This window comes from Aedes albopictus, chromosome 2 (genome assembly GCF_035046485.1).
Source record: "Aedes albopictus strain Foshan chromosome 2, AalbF5, whole genome shotgun sequence".
Classification (NCBI taxonomy): domain Eukaryota; kingdom Metazoa; phylum Arthropoda; class Insecta; order Diptera; family Culicidae; genus Aedes; species Aedes albopictus.
In genome coordinates this window covers 171,763,060-171,780,202 of record NC_085137.1, presented here as the reverse complement: position 1 = coordinate 171,780,202, position 17,143 = coordinate 171,763,060, and the positions used below count along the sequence as shown (strand labels likewise).

At 39.7% G+C, this 17,143-nt stretch overlaps 1 protein-coding gene and 1 long non-coding RNA gene across 2 annotated transcripts in view; one reads left to right on the top strand and one right to left on the bottom strand.

Moving 5' to 3' along the window:
- Positions 1–462: 462 nt before the first annotated feature.
- LOC109404656 (actin-binding protein IPP) overlaps positions 463–17,143 on the bottom strand; it is a 24,849-nt gene continuing 8,168 nt past the window's right edge. Inside the window, exons 2-5 of the mRNA XM_029859374.2 lie at positions 3,256–4,109; positions 3,071–3,189; positions 2,940–3,000; positions 463–1,350 (exon numbers count right to left, since the gene is read on the bottom strand). Of these exons, the coding sequence (XP_029715234.2) occupies positions 960–1,350; positions 2,940–3,000; positions 3,071–3,189; positions 3,256–4,109 (1,425 nt within the window). The 3' untranslated portion in view covers positions 463–959. The remainder of the gene's footprint in view (positions 1,351–2,939; positions 3,001–3,070; positions 3,190–3,255; positions 4,110–17,143) is intronic.
- LOC134287801 (uncharacterized) lies at positions 6,356–15,476 on the top strand. Its single transcript, XR_009997555.1, has 2 exons — positions 6,356–10,285; positions 10,341–15,476. It is a non-coding gene; the product is annotated as an uncharacterized LOC134287801 (long non-coding RNA).

Sequence of the window (17,143 nt, the reverse complement as noted above, 5' to 3'; positions counted from 1 at the left end):
ACGCACCCTTGGAATTTTCGAACGGAAGGTGCTGGGATCTATCTACGGCGGAGTGCAGATGGAAGACGGGACTTAGAGAAGGCGAATGAACCACGAGCTGCATCAGCTATGTTGAGATAACCAACCATCGTCCACACCGCGGAAATCGGGAGGCTACGGTGGACGGGTCACGTCTTCAGGATGTCGGATAGCAACACGACTAAAATGGTTCTCGAGAGTCATCCGACCGGTACAAGAAGACTTTGTGCCCAGCGAGCTAGATGAGTCGACCAAAGGGAGGACGATTTGCGGATCCTACACAGAGTGCGGAACTGGAGACACACAGCCATGGACCGAGTGGAATGGAGACAGCTACTATGTACAGCAGAGGCCACCCAGGCCTTAGTCTGATTGGTAAATTAAGTAAGCCACATACAAAACTAAGGATTTTCTTTTTCAGTTCTTGTTGAACAGAACACTTCGTATGGTAATGGTAAATAATCATGTATTCAAGATTTTATAATGCAAAGCTTGATTACGAGAATCAATTACACCAACGAATAATGACAACTACAATATATCAATACGTATGTTCGGATTCAATAAAAATATTCTCACATGGATTAACGGAATTAGCCTATACATATTTTGGCTTTTTGTTCAATATGTGTCATTTGATCACACACAGCAGTGGTTCTTTTAAAATCTTTGGTTAAATATCTTTTTACACGCCCCTTGATATGGCGCGTATTATGTATGTGGTTTAGTGTTCATACGACTCAAAGTACGAATTCAATAAAAACTCTAAACAAAAATCAAATTTCACACGTTCAACGAAAAAAAAATCATGATATCCAATAAAGGAATGTTTAGAATAAAAAAGTAGCAATCGACTAGATAAAATAATGTGCATTTCGTAGTAATTCGCAAACACACCAACTAAACATGTGCGTTATTGGATACAAAAGCTACAGTAAAATTTAAACAACCACTGCACCCGCTTCCGATCGACTGGTTGGTAAATCAGGGCATTCTTTCCATTGATCGTTCATAGGATCGTAACACTCAAAGGACGAAATGGTTACCTGTGCTCGATAGAAGTTGATTTCGCAGGGTTGGTCTCCACCAGCAACGTACAGCAGCCCGTCAGCGGCAGCAACGGCCGGACTTGCTCGGCTCACCGACATCGGAGCCACCATCGTCCATTTGTTATCGTCGAAGGAGTACCGCTCGACTGAGTAAAGGACTTCCTGCTGGCTGCTGTTACCTCCGACGACGTACAAGTAGCGGTCCAGTATTGCAACGCCCATCTGGCAACGGGCGGTGTGCATCCGGGCCAGAGAATTCCATTCGTGCGTAACGGGGTTGTAGCTAAGCGGGTGATGGTAAATGTTATCTCTCATATTCAAGAATGTTTGTTTGTATGATGGACGAATAGCAGGGGATTTTTCTATTATAAGACTTGGTTTAGATGAACGGGAAAACGCGACTTTTTTTTTTACTTTTTAAAACATAAAAGTGCATACCTATTATTGGACTTTTACGCATGAACTCTACAAGCCAACATCGTTCATACTGCCCCTCTTCGCATGTCAGTCCCATTTCGTTTTTAATGCGAATCATATTTTTGTCACTCATTTAAATAAAATTTGATACCAATCCCTCCTCATTTCACAGCTCAATATGCCACGAAAAGGGTATGCATGAAGTGGATACAATTTTTTGAAAATATAACTTAATACCGTGCGGTACCCATATTCTGAACGGTTAAGGGAATCTCATAACAAACACTAAAATAAATGGAAGTTCTTGTTGCTAGAGATAATGCTTCACATTACCATCAAGTGTGTTTGTTGTCTAGCTAAATGTATAAAATAAATTAAATCTCATAATAACTTCCAGTCTCTGATCTAGACATATTTTTGTTTGTGGACGACGTGTTCCTAATTATGGTCACCATAAGAAGCCGTGGTCCTAATTCTGAACACATAGTATTACTTACAATGTACAAACACATTATCTACGTTCGCAGTTCAGTCAAAAACGATATGTTTTGTAACGATTGGATAATAGAGAGGCTTAATAAAATTAACACCTCAACTCTCGATTCAATATATGCTACATAAAAGGAAAATCTATTTTGCATTAGCCGACTGTTCAGAATATGGAGCTGTCTATAATATGGTGCTCGCACGGTAATAAAGGTATAGTTCAATAGGTAGGCGACTTGAAAAACAACATGGGACTCCCATGCGAAGAGGGGCAGCATAGACAAACTTGATTTTGACTATGATTCAGCTGAATTGAACTAAACATAGTTCGAATACATAAACTGTTTGCACTCGCAAAACAGTCCCATATAAATAGGAAACCCAGTAAAGATCTGCTGTTATGGGAGGGTGGTTTGTAAAACCCAACACCATTTAAGTTGGTATCAATTCACTATTTCCCACACAACGTTGAACGATGATCTCGTTTAAACAAAGTCACCAATAACAAATACTGAAGATACTACCTACACGAATTTTCTTATGATGTTGATTGTCAAAAGAAATGATATTTTGAATCAGTGATAACCTAATATACACTTTACTGAAGTGAAATCATAGGCCATTATAAGTACCGTGGGGTGCCCTAATTTCGCGCGGGTCCAAATTTCGCAAACTGTTAAATTTTAGAGATCATAATCATAGAAGTAATTGTTGAATTGTTTCACTTCAGACAGCATAGCAAAAGTGTAATTTGGACAATTGTACAATTAGTTTTATGATTATGATCTCTAAATATTATCAGTGAGCGAAATTTGGACCCGCGCGAAATTAGGGCACCCCACGGTATTATGTTTAAAAATAGGCTCCTTTGTTCTCATTTGTATTAGTTGCAATTGGGTTAGGTTAGGTAATCACGTAGACCTCAAAGGTCGATGATTGCTTTTAAAAAAATAAATGTAAATGCATTACCTTACTAAATCTGGTAGATGGCGACTGGAAGTAGTACATCCCCCGACAATGTAAATGAGACCTGTTAGATTAAATGTTTATACGATTAGTCTTCCAACTCGATTGTTTATTTATGGAATTCCAATAAATACCTTCAAAACTAACGACTCCCATGCTGAATCTCGGCTCCGGTAGGTCGCCAACCATCCTCCAAGAATTCTTCATAGGATCATAGCACTCTATGGAGCCACCAATATCCTCTCCAATCCACCTGTGTAAAAAACATTAAATTATGGTAATTTTTTTGCCAATAAACAAACACGCATTCAGTACTCACCCGCCCATGGCATACAATGTGCCACCCAGAGCGCACAGACCAAACTCACACCTGGGCACGATCATCGGTGCCATCGATTCCCAATTGTTATTCTGCGTATCGTACACTTCCCCGTTGGCCAATATCTGACTGCCACGTTCGCCACCGATAACAAAAATTTTACCGCCCAATGTGGCCACTCCTGGTAAAATCCGGCCAATTTGCATCGGGGCTGATTCGATCCATTCCCGTCTGAAGATGTCGTACTTTATCACACTCTCGAAAATACAATCGGCCGGAGTCCATCCGGCGGATTGCTCGCGACGGGATCCGCCGATTATGTAAATACTCTTTTTGGCACACACCCTAGGACATACCCGCAACGGTACCAGTTGGCCTCGTTTAGAAGTCAGATCTTTCCGAACCGATCTCAAAGCTATTTTTAGAGAAACGTCCCGACATTCGGCTATTGCTTGATCAATCAACCCTACTGGAACCAAAGCTAGCCGGACATGCGACAGGATTTCAAACACATATCGCCTACGGGGTACGACGTCGTGCTTGATCCATCGGAGGGCAGCTTTGAAAACTTGAAACTCGCTATCTACTCGAAGGGACTCGGAAGAAATTACTTTCATCAGCATCAAGTGCGGAATGTCCAACAGCTCATCCTCGAGCGCAACCTTGGGAAAGTTGGTGTACACGTAGGTTGCAGCAGCGTCCGCCAGTTGACGACAGTTATGCGCTTCGGCAAAACGTAAAATTCCTAGTGCATTGGAAGAATGTAATTCTCGGCAGAGATACTCGCAGCACCCGTCAACCACTTCGGGCAGTTGAATCATATCCGCTGCAGCCAGTAGTTCTTGAACGTTGCTCTGAAATTTAAATTGAAACACAATAGAGCATTTCAGTTTTTTTGTAGAGTATGACTTGTTTTAACAACAGATTTACAACATTAAAAAATAGGTTTACAAAGGGTATTATGGGCAGGTTTGTTCTCTTCGTCATGAAGGGTTTTTGTCGGTCAACTTACCTGAAACTTGGTCATATAATTCATATTGATTGGGAAAGATTTTAGGCCAATTTTGAGTTCATTAGGTTAAGAAACCCCACATAATGAAGAAAACAAAATGGCCAATAATACATAGGTTCCCCTGTTATGTATAACTTTCGGCGGATTAGAAAAAAAAACGGTAAAATAGTTAAGACAAATCAGTCTCGGGTTAAACTACCTAAGAAAAAAAAACTAATTTGAACGCGCCTTGAATAGAACATAACATAATTCTTCTGAAGCATTTTATCAGACGATTTGGCTTCCAAAAAGACACTGTTTACTGTTGCAAGCTGACCTGGAAGGTTATGGCACGAAAGTTTTTTTTCTTCCAGATTTTTAACCGTAGCCGTTCTATCTCGAGGTCATTAAAATAAGTAAGGTACACCGGGGCAAGTTGAAATGGGTGGGGCAAGATGAAACACGAAGTTTTGAAATAGATTTAAATAGGTACAATTTGGAAATGTATCCTTCGCTAAAAGATTGTTTGAATTAAAAACTATATGTTATGACCATCAAATTGTTTATCATCATTAGAAAAGATCATGTTAACCAGCTGTTTCATCTTAGTGTGGTTGCCGTCGTCGTTCGCAAAACGAGAACAATTTTCAACTGGTGAAAGTTTGCGTAATTATTCGATTACCAGTGCTAAAGAGGCCAGTTATCGATTGTCTACATTTTTTTTGCTTCCATCTAACGAGGCATTAGCAAAAGTAAGTCAGAATATCTGTAATGATTAGCATTAGCCATTTTCCTTCTGATGAGACGGGAATTCAAGCCTAACTTTACCAAACACCGTATCTAACAAAATCAACGAACAGAGAAAATTGGAGGGGAAGTTCGCTGTTCCCATAGCAACTTATACATTCAGCATTTCAGAAACGTGAAAAATCCGTGTATTTTTTCACAAATCATACCCAAAGATGAGTGATACAAGTAGTCTTTATCGAAATTCAGCGCCTCATGTGAAAATCGCGTTCTTGATTACATATGTTACATACGGTGTTTGGTAAAATTAGGCTTGAATTAGCACATTCGACGTTTTTTTTTTCCTTCAGCCTTAAAATTGTCCGATCTAGAGATATTTTTTTATGAGCTAGCTTAGTCTGGTTCAAGAAAAACCGGCCTTCCGAACGTAACTTTTTTCAGTTTCAGTTTGTCATCAAAGTGGCACAAGAAACACTTGAAAACATTTGAATACACATCGTTTTGGGCGCGGAAACGGTTATTATCGGTTTTGGATAAGCCCAAAATTGTACCAATTATATCTAACCAGTTGAGAAAGTGGATGAGAATTTTTGTGCACTGCATAAAAAGTCATAACTTGTTGAATATTTTCTTTCATTTTCATTTTGCAGCATTTGGTGGGGCAATGAGAGCGCAAGTCAGTCCAAAGTCGATGATAAGGAGGGGTAATGGCTGAATAGTCTTTGCTGACCACATAAACACCATGGGATAGGAAAAGGGTATTTTGGTGTGGGATTAGGGTGTTGATACAGACTTGACAATATCAATGCTATTCAGATGCAAAATAATTTTAAGGCTCAATAGTGAATCGCATACCTTCCAAAACCAAAAAAAAAACAATAAACCACAAAATGCCAAGCAAGTCATAGAAAGAAAAAAACGCCCGATTGTTTATTTTGTCAATTGGGTTTTTAAATTTAGAAAAATTCAATGATTTTATATTTTTAAACGAAAGAGCACCTTTTTCTAAGCCACTATGATTTTTTTCAGAATTTTAGAACTTTGTTTTGATACCTTCTTCTTCTTCTTTTTTCTGGCCAACTAGCACCGTGCGGCGCCAGTTGTGTTTTACGTCGGCTGGGTCTAGAAGCTAAGCCTTAAATTCCGACGCCCCAGGGAGACAGCCACCACACCTGAGGACCCTACATATCGAACCCATCAACACATGGGCCGGGACCTACGGCTTTTATCCGAGGGAAGGCGTGATCACGGATTTTATGTCTCAGAAAATCCCATCGGCGTCGACGGGAATTGAACTCCGACCGACTGGGGTGAGAGGCAACCACGCTTACCACTACACCACCGACGCCGACGTTTTGATACCTAAGGCACCCTACACACTACTCAAACGGTTTGACCAACATTGACTCCGCCCCCAGGTTGGTGGTTGAGTTGGTGCTGTGTTTGACCGTGTGTGATGCTGTTTGACGAACCGATTTGGCAGTTCGTCAAACCGATTTGACGGTTGACGGTTTGGTCGGCAAAAATCAAACCAGTTTGATTTTACTCAAACCAACGGTGGGCGGAGCCAATGTTTGACGAACCGATCGTACCGTGTGTAGTGTTGTTGCACAAACATAGTGCGATTTCAAATGGGGGATGATGTTGGTGCAACCAAAGTGACATGTTGGTGCAACACGATTTGGCAGTTCGTCATACGGTTGCAGAAACATTCGTTGGTTCGACCAACCTGGGGGCGGTGGCAATGTTGGTCAAACCGTTTGACTGGTGTGTAGGGTGCCTAAAATCAATTTCAAAAAGATTTATTCAAATCATTTTGACAGCTGGGCAACTGCTTGACAGCTCCGCCCAGTACAAAATCCGACGAGGGGTGATTCGACAAATCGCTCCCATCCCGGGCTCCAAAATTCATGAAAATTTGGATTTCGGCTCTGTTTGGCGTACAGATTCAGAATATGGGATTATCTCAACATCGCTTAAAAAGACAATTATAACAAACGGAAATTTCCACCCTCTCCGACTCACCAATCACCCGGAAAAAATGTTCCTTCAGTTCTGGAAAATATATTATCCCCAATTAAGCCTTTAATCGAATTGTCCGCGTGGTCTTGTAGTACCTCTGATAGGTAAGAACCAGTAATTGCCATACATATTAAATGCTAGACATTACCCCATGGATAGCATTTGCATATGTAAAAGCTTTGCTGATGTGACTTTCCTATTAGGCAATTCTCTCATCTCATGTTTGTCTTTAAAAACTTGTCAAGCTTAGAAAATTGAAGTTAATAAACAATACATTACAAGGTTCGAATTCCCATAGAATGAGATCATTCATTCGCATTCACAACACCATAGAAGATAATATCACATTGGCTGGTGCTGAAAAATTCATTTCGTCATATCTAAATTCAATCACCTACAGCTCATTTAAGAAGCAGAACCAAGGAATGTGGTATATGGAAAACTTGTGCGACTCAACCAGTTCTGCAAGAAAGTCACGGAAAAACCGCTATTATTCGAATATTTAAGGTAAATGTCACGGACTACCTTCGAAAAATACCAATGGTATTCACAGTGAATATCATTTGGCATTTTTTACAGTACAAATGCGAAAAATCTCCCTTTTCTCCCTATCCGCTACCCGGGGTCGCGAAAGCCTCGGAGAATATTACGAACCTTCAATGGTATTCCCATGCACTAACCCACATCGCTCATTCAGGGGTCTGACTGGGTCTATTATTACCCTCCCTCAGTTTGTAATATTCTCACCAACTTGGAATTATATTTCCCGGCACATATATGACTTCGACAAATGTTCGATATACTATGCAGCATCATGATCAGTATAACTATATCAGATGACTTGAAGATCTGATTTTTTACAGAATTGTTTGCCATTGATTATACATTCAGCTATTCCAAACATTACTGCAAAGCACATCGACCATATGCCTGAAATCAAAGCTTCCTGGAAGATATAATCCAAGCCCAATGTTGAATATTTTCTAGATGATAATCAAAATTTGCATGCTTTTGCAAAATTGTAACTAGTACTGCCTAGTGGCAGAAACTTAATCCAAACGGTTTTTAAACTGTAAGTCCTTGACAAGCCAAACAAACTTGTAATTAGAAGGCATAGTATGTTGCTAATGGACAAATGGAGTGATGAATTTGTGAAAAATCGCGTTCTGGTGCGATTCGAACCTACAAATCCGTATTCGCTAGACCGTCGCTTTAACCATCTACTTCCCATAGTTGTTCTAGAGCACCATCGATTTTCGACGAATTCGAAACAAACGGAATTAGATGAATATGATGCAATAATTTTTAAAATATTATTGTAACCTCATAATGTTAACCCAACTACTATTTACTTGTTTCAATAGTGGCACTATTGATAGACAATTAAAAACAAAAAAGTTTTTCATTGATTTCAAAAATTTAGCTAATTTGCAATAAGTTTTGTTCAAGCGCTTTTTCCGGAAACATTTTTTTTGCATAGAAATAGTCGTTCAAGCCTCAAGGAAAGGTTAAACTGGACCATTTACAAGATAATAATATAAATTTACAAATGAAATATGTAATTCAGCTTTGAAACTGAGATGAACCAGCCTATGAAGCTATTATCAGAATAAATCTTTACCCGCGAAACCTGAAGCACCAGGAATGTTTATATCCAATAGCAAATTATTTCTTAGACATAACATAACACAAAATGCTGTCTATATTGACAACTGGCCGGGGTTCTGCTAAACCGAACTAAGAGCCAAAAAGTTTATTCCGAGATATTCAAGGTTAAAGTTCAACCACTCACAAATAAACAACAGCTAAGGTTATTTGAAACTTTTCCGCACACATGTAACTTACAAGCCTTCATTAACCATCAGAAATCAAGAATGTATGAAAATTAATTGAAATCATTGATATAATCACATTTAATTTCTCAGTTCACTCTGGCTGAACAAAAACATTGGAATATGGTTAATCGTTCAGTGTGGCTGACTGTGTTTCATTGTTTCACAGAAAACCAGTCGGATGGTGAAAAAAATCTCGATTTTTCATCGTCCATGAAGTTTGAAATTGATATCACTCACAATCCTTTACATGAATCAAAGAGGACGCGTATAGTATGGTAGCACGGAGGTCTCAAAATAGTTTGAAATATGAACGGCGGGACCCCTCCCAGTTCAGCCCTTCCCACCCATGTTTTTTTTTCACAGGCGGTGCATGTGCATTGTGCAGGCACAGAACAAGAGTGATGATGTCCTTGCATGTCCTGAGGTCCTCAGATGTGAAAGTAGAGCAATGTGTGTACTTCATATTTATGCTGGTCGAAGAAAACCATAAAAATGTTCTGCCAAAGTGAACTAAGACAAAAAAAAAACCAAAAATATGAAAAAGTTTCGAACTTGGATAGTGATAGTGATAACCAAGCACGTTACCTCTAGGTCATTTTACCTAGCTGAAGGTCAGTCGTTAAGTCTGAATTAAGTTCTAAACATTCTTCTCAAGGATGATTTTCGTGAAAACGCCATTTTTTGATCAGCCAAAGCGAACCAAGTGTTTGATTTTTTTCAAACTTTATTACTTATTCTAATTAGCCTTGTTGTTTAACCCTAAAAGGGATACCTTCATGGCCTCAGTTTCGTCACCTCGCTGAGTGTGTTCCATCAAAGACGAGCTCTGAAAGACGCCTGGGGTCCAATGGACCCCAGGTATCCCTTTTAGGGTTAATGACGGCTCCTGTGTTAAATTATCAGTATGAGGTGCGTCAACATAACGCAGGTATTTAAAACCAGTTGATTTTTGTATTGTTGAGAATAAATTGGTTTTAAAATGCAGTGGATTTGGTTCGGTCTGGCTGAATGTGATTTGGAAAAATGGCGATCAGCGCCATCGCAACATAATTGGATCCTCCAACACCCGTATTTCTAATAACACGTGTTCAATTCTCTCACAGATTGTTACTATGGGTCGGTTAGAAGCAGTCTTCAAAAGTTCCTCCGCATTGCGTTTGCTTTGATCTAAAAAACTTGGAGCTGGAAAATGCACGCTCCCGATTTTTCAAATCAACAATGCTTTGATTTGCTCCTATCATTTTGGAGAAAATACTGCATCATTGAGCTGAATCATTTACCAACTCCTTGCACTGGGTGGGTGCTCTGAAACATGCATGGTAGGCCTAGCAACCAAACATGTTTACGTTTCATCACTAGCTAACCCTTCGCGAGCGAAAAACTTGCTGCGTTTTTCATTGTCCTTGAAAATCTGGCAGTTGTGGGTTTGGTTTAGGTAGGTACTTTACTCTAGAACCAAAAAGATGCTTTTGATTGCTTCCTATTTTCAGCATACTAACTATCGACTAAGAGAAGCCTAGATCAGATGTGATATTGTTTGGCCTGCATTCCAGACTTGTACCAGCAGTACCCAACTCCCAAATGATTTTTTTCTGGATCCCTCATCATATTGCAAACATTAATGTCTTTTAATTTCATAACAATAAATCACCACTGCAGTTCATTCAAATTGTGTTTTCTTTCCTAGACCCTTCACACTTCACGGGAATTTCATGTTTGATACCGGTGTAATTATTTTGAGCATTTCATTGAAAATTCAGATTATTTTGCCCCGAATTTCTGAGCCCGAAATCAATTTTTGTAGTTTGACAATGGATTTTGACGATCCAGCACGCGATCCAGTAACTTTCGTCGGATATAGCAAATTCCAGTAGGGGTAGGCGGGGCATTATGGACACCCGGGGCAGAATGGACACCCTCAATATTTTGAAATATGCGAACTTTTTTGAACTTTTAATGAATAGAGAATATAGTCCATTTGTCCAAAACGTAGTTTCAGGAAATAAACATTCGAAATTAAAATTATACTTGATTTTACACGAAAAAGTTGCGTCCTCCGATTTTTGTGCATGGAAATTATAATTTTCACACCATCTAAAATAAGATTTAGTGATTAATTTATTGCAGGTCGATTAAAACCTGATATTTCTAGAACACATGCAAGTAGTTTTGCTGTATGTACATGCTTAACATGTTTATATTTTCTTCTTTAATATATCAAAAATCAAGTTTGGAAATATCTTCTGCTGCCGGGGCAAAATGGACACTCATCTTTTTGAAAGAAGCGACAAGGGAAAAATATAACCTAAATCACAAACCAACCAAATTCTTCGATTTCAGTATATTTTCGGTTAAAAATTCACTATAGTAGACATAGGGTGAAACAAATTGGTCAAAAAATGACAACAGTGGAAAATAGTTGTTCTAGGCACAGCTGTACATGCCGACAAAAACAAAGCTTTATCCAAAACAGCCTGAATTTAAATTAACTGAACAAAAATGAACTACTTCGGCGTATTATTCATCCATAATAGTTGTTTTGTAATGAAATGACTTTATAGGTGTAAATTAGTAATCCTACATTATAGAAATCTACGGAGGCGGCCATTGTAAGCCAATCGTGCAGAAAGAACTGTCAAAGTGTGAGCCAAATGAACAGGCTGATCGTTCGTAAGAAGGCGTCGATTTAACGGTATTGCAATCCGAGCTAAATAAATTAAAATTATTTATTTTTAATATCGAGAGATTGACGGTATACGTAAGTTTAGTAAAAAGATAGAATTTAATTAATTCTGCTTTCAAAAGCTCAAGCTTATGACGAAACTTTAGTTGCTGCACTTCTCGAAAAAGCTTTCATTGCTGCTTCTTGCTTCAGTTCTGCCGATATGTTTAGCTTAACACTTTACAATAAATTTCAGATTTCATCGATTGCTCCGCTATTTTTTTTTCAAAATTTTGAAAAAAAAACTATTATAATTAGAAAATGTAAACAAAACAACTTGAACCACTACGAAGTCACGAACAAAGTTTGAACATCTAGCTTTGCAACAAGTGTTGGCAGCTGATGTAAACAAAATGAACAGCGTTGCCGAATCGACATATGTAACTTCCGCTTATCTCTATGTAGAGGATTTCTAGTGTAAATAATGTACGAAATTCGTAAAAGTCTCATGGTGTCCATATTGCCCCATGGGGGTGTCCATTCTGCCCCGTATGCTTGAAGACGGTCATGAAAAACTAACATTTTTCAAAACATTTTTTGAAGTGGATAAATCATTTTTCTTCGTGAGCATTCTTATGCAATAGATACTAGATAGACTTTAAAAGGATACATGTATCAAAAAACTAAACTTTTTTGACATCTTACCAGGTAAAGTTGGCAAAAACCTTAGGGTGTCCATATTGCCCCGCCTACCCCTATTGCACCTAAGGTGCCAGCCAGAGTGGACGCGTCACGCGGCGCGGCGCGGCGCAATGCGGCATTTGACAGGTCGCGCGGCGACGCGCGGCAGAACTCCGTTCATTGGAATACAGGGAAAGCAATCATAGCATGCCAGAGTGCGCGCGGAACGATGCGAAGCGGAATGCGTTTTGCCGCGCGGCGCGCGCCAGAACAGTGCATGCACTGTTTTTGATGCGAAATTCGCGCGTTTCTTGTTTGTTTACCTCGGTGATTCTCAAAGTTGTAATTGAAATGGCAGAGGAAAAAATTGAAATTGAGCAGCTAATCGGGTCCGTATTTTTACGGAAAGAGTTGTGGGATCAAACTTCTCGGGGATACCGAAACAGAGTGTTGGTGGACAATAGTTGGAAGGAGCTTGCCGAAGAATTCAATGTATCTGGTGAGTCCACTGTTTTGTGAGACGTTCTTGTATTTTCCCCAAAACGTATTCAAAAGTGTTTATTTCCATTCTAGTGTAGTCATGAAATTTTTTAGGAAAATCCACCAGATCTGGATACAAATGATGATACTCTCCGAATATATTCCGTTTTTGATTGATCGGATGAATACCGTACTCTCTGAATTCACCAAAAAAATATCTTCGAACGCCTCCAGACATGAAATATTCATCATCTGAATCCATTTCGGCAACTTTAATGTTCAAACACGATGAAACAATTGGTTTGTTTTTGTTTTGAACCCGCACACTTGTGCTTCGCATCAAATAGGCCTTTTCAGTTGACAGGTCCGTGTATAGAGATAAGTGACATTTCAACACACGAACACTAGCGCGAATTTTTCCTCACACAAAAATGCACGCCAATTCAATGGCTACTCAGATTGCATATGCAAATATTACCCAATCGAATTGGGTAAAACGGGTAAATAATGATAAAACTAACGTCCGGGGTGAGAGTGCAAATGTTTTCCTCACAGTTTCACAACAACATCTACAAAAAATGCACGCATACTTTTGAACGTCGTTACCTACCTCTATGCCACTGTTTACAACTGCCGAACAAAGGCGCAAACACTGAACTGTCATTTTCATAGGAGAACTGTCAAAGGCCCCCAAAATCAGCTGATTTTAGACGTCAAATGAAAAGGCCAATAGTCCATTTTACGAGCCGATTTTATGAATGAATTTTGACAGGAGAGCGTCCAATAACCCGTAAAAACCAATATCATCATCAACATTGTTGTTGCTTCGTAAAATGGCTCATTGACAGCAAGTATCAAGGCAAGCACCAAAGCACGCGGTGCCGCATTGAAGCGCGTTCACTGTGGCTATCAAGCCGCGTTGAAAACCGCGTCAAAGACGCGCCGCGCCGCGTCGCGTCGCGTGACGCGTCCACTCTGGCCGAACCCTTATCACCTATTCTGTGAATCAAAATCAGTAATTCCTTTGAATTTATGACTAAACACTTAACGGAAATAAACGAAATCTCTGTCATTCTGCACCCATTACAATCAGAGCTTTCACATTAGCCCTACCATGTTCCATGCACAAAAAGGCGTTTGCACCCTCTCGTTTATTTTACTATTTCAAAGTATTCTACTAGGGCTGTAAGCTTAAAAAATAGTTTTAAAATAAAAATATACTATTTTGAGTTAACAAACTTGTTCCATTGCCTTGCTGTTTAAAAATAAACGAAGGGCGCCATTTTTTAACGTATACAACCTTGTATGGTAGCTCTTGTTGTATACGTTAAATCTTGTTGTTCATAAAATTTCAAAATTTGTACCTAAAGGACGGGTAGATTTGAGGTTAGGGAATCATCATTGTCTCAAATGTACAACTCTTTTGAATCATCAGAAGTAAATAGCATTTGAAGGTAAATTTAGATAAATGGTTCATTTTTAATTTTAGGTTGAGCACAATAATCACATATTTCTTGGAAATTTTTCATCAAAAACCTCTAGAAAACTGTTGAAATGTTATGACTCTTAAACCGATTGAGAGGAGACAGCTCACTTTGATTGTGTGCTACTGGTTGTCAAGGCGAACCTGTCACAATCTGTCTCTGCAACCCGAGTTGGAAATTATACATTGATGGTGTGAAGTGATCCAATATCCAAAAAATCTTATCAAAACTTCTCACCATTTGTTGTATTTTGAAAGATGACATACAGTTTAATAAAATCTATATAAATAAAAATTGAATGGTGTTTGTATGTCACGAATAGGCTCGGAAACGGGCCAACGAATCTGCACCATTCTTTCAGTGTTTTATTCGTGCAGGGCTCCGACGTGTTCGTGCGAAAAAAGAATTAGAAAAATCGACCGGGAAAGCACCGAAAACGAGAAAGTTTGAAATTTCATTGTGCGGGGCATTTTTCTACGGAGCTGCATGTCAAAAAACGCAGTAGACAGGCAGTACGACGTTTGCCGGGACAGCTAGTAGTTAATAAATAAAATAGTTATGGTCAGTATTCATGTGCAAAGGTGACGGAAATTATGAAAACTTTTCAGTTTGCTTTACGAACAGACGCGTTGCACCGCGTTCACTGTGGCTATCAAGCCGTGTTGGAAGCCGCGTCAAAAACGCGCCGCACCGCGTCGCGTCGCGTGACGCGTCCACTCTGGCCGCAGCCTAAAACTCTCCATACGCGCCATGCCGATCTGGCGTGCGATTCCACAAGTTATCAAGAACTAATTTTACTATATTTTAAAATGGGGATTGGTAAACGAGAGTTGTGCCCATGCCTTGGTGGATTCGGCTTTTGTTTATGTAAGACGATGTTCCAGGAAAGCATTTGCATATCGGCGAGGCATTAGATGGTGACGGTGACGTGTGAAAACCTTATGCCGATCGACTTTCCGCTGCTCTGAAAGGCTACCATCACCAAGGATAGAAAAAATAACTGCCGCAGCACATAGCTAGATATTCTATTTATGAATTCCAATTATAAGAAAAAAAATATTTAAATTAAAAATAGTTCAAACATTACTATCTTGTCCAAACATTCGGCAGCACTCACACATCTACCTTCACGTACAATTAGATCCAAATGATTTGAATCAATAATGCAATATTTTCGATCAAGTGAGCACAGTGTAATGACCACCCTATCCTTAGCGGTGTATTCGATGTTTAACAAATACAAAGAGCTGATATACTAAACGAAATAAAAGAGGCTCATTCGAGCTTAAGCCGTTGATTCAGACGGAGCCAAATTCTAACTTCGCTTTTCCTTAGATATTACGTGAAAGATACCCTATTATATTAACGGTCCTAATCAGGGCTAAACCCTAAAGTACTTTATAAAAAGTGTATTCTTAAATAATACAGTGGCGACGAGGAAAATTCGTGAAAACAGTGCATTGCGTGTCGTGCATAAAATCGCTCAAACGGTAATACCCAGTGTGAGCAGGCGTAAGTACAAGCAGAGTTTCCTCGAGATTAGCACCTCGAGAAACTTGAAGCAGGACAGACAGGTTTGACTTGTTGATTGTTTTGACGAAAGAAACGATTAGAGCATCTGTTGGGTCACAAATCTATTGATTGCAGTAAAGAATACATATATTAATATTGTGAATTCAACCTGCTTGCATAATTTCGCTCAGCGTGGTTTTAACGCCATCTTGTTCTTTAACTCTTTTATTTTACAGCTATTGGACTGGCTCATAAAGGTACCTATTATTCTCCGGAAGCCATTGAATTATCTGCATGAGAAGAAAACGCTGTTAAAGGAGAGTGAGTGCTCTGTGAAACTTTGGGCTGTTGTGTTGCTGTTGCTGCTCCCGCTTGCTGTTGTTGTTGTGGTTCCTGGCCTGCTGTTCATAACCGAGAGCGTGAGAAGATCAAGTGAGTGCTGTGATACGCATTAGTGAAGGCTGGTACACGCTAACCCTCAGCTACCCAGATTGATGTCAAAGCGACCCAGATTGAGCAAAACTGCAGTTACTCTAATCTGGGTAAAGGCACCTTTACTCAAATCTGGGTTACCGATGTTGGTGGCAAAATCTGGGTAACCGGTACCCAGCTCCTCCGGGACCTTGATATTGTTAATTTATTTCCAATTTAGATTTTTAATAGAAAGCTCCCAAATCCCATGTGCTTTTCACTTACCTGATGCAGGAAAACAGTTCCCTGGAAGAATCTCACTGTTTTCCCGTCATTTATCCTCATATTTTTCGTGGAAACATCCATAATTGCCAGCGTTCGCCTATACCGCTGCCATATTCTCAAGCCGGAAAATGACAAAGTGCCGATTACCCAGATCTTTACCCAGATCCAACCAATCTGGGTTTTCGGGTTACCCGGATTTTGACAACTGCTAACAACATGAAAATCCGGGTAGAATTGACCCAGGCGATGGGTAGTTTCAGGTTAGCGTGTATAGAGAGAAGCTCACTCCTCATAGGCTGTTCACATACCTCTCAAGCTTTAGTGAAGATCGCATCGTTGTCGGTTGCATTCAGTGAGCGAGCGCGAGGAAACCCTATACACGCTAACCCTCAGCTACCCAGATTGATGTCAAAGCGACCCAGATTGAGCAAAACTGCAGTTACTCTAATCTGGGTAAAGGCACCTTTACTCAAATCTGGGTTACCGATGTTGGTGGCAAAATCTGGGTAACCGGTACCCAGCTCCTCCGGGACCTTGATATTGTTAATTTATTTCCAATTTAGATTTTTAATAGAAAGCTCCCAAATCCCATGTGCTTTTCACTTACCTGATGCAGGAAAACAGTTCCCTGGAAGAATCTCACTGTTTTCCCGTCATTTATCCTCATATTTTTCGTGGAAACATCCATAATTGCCAGCGTTCGCCTATACCGCTGCCATATTCTCAAGCCGGAAAATGACAAAGTGCCGATTACCCAGATCTTTACCCAGATCCAACC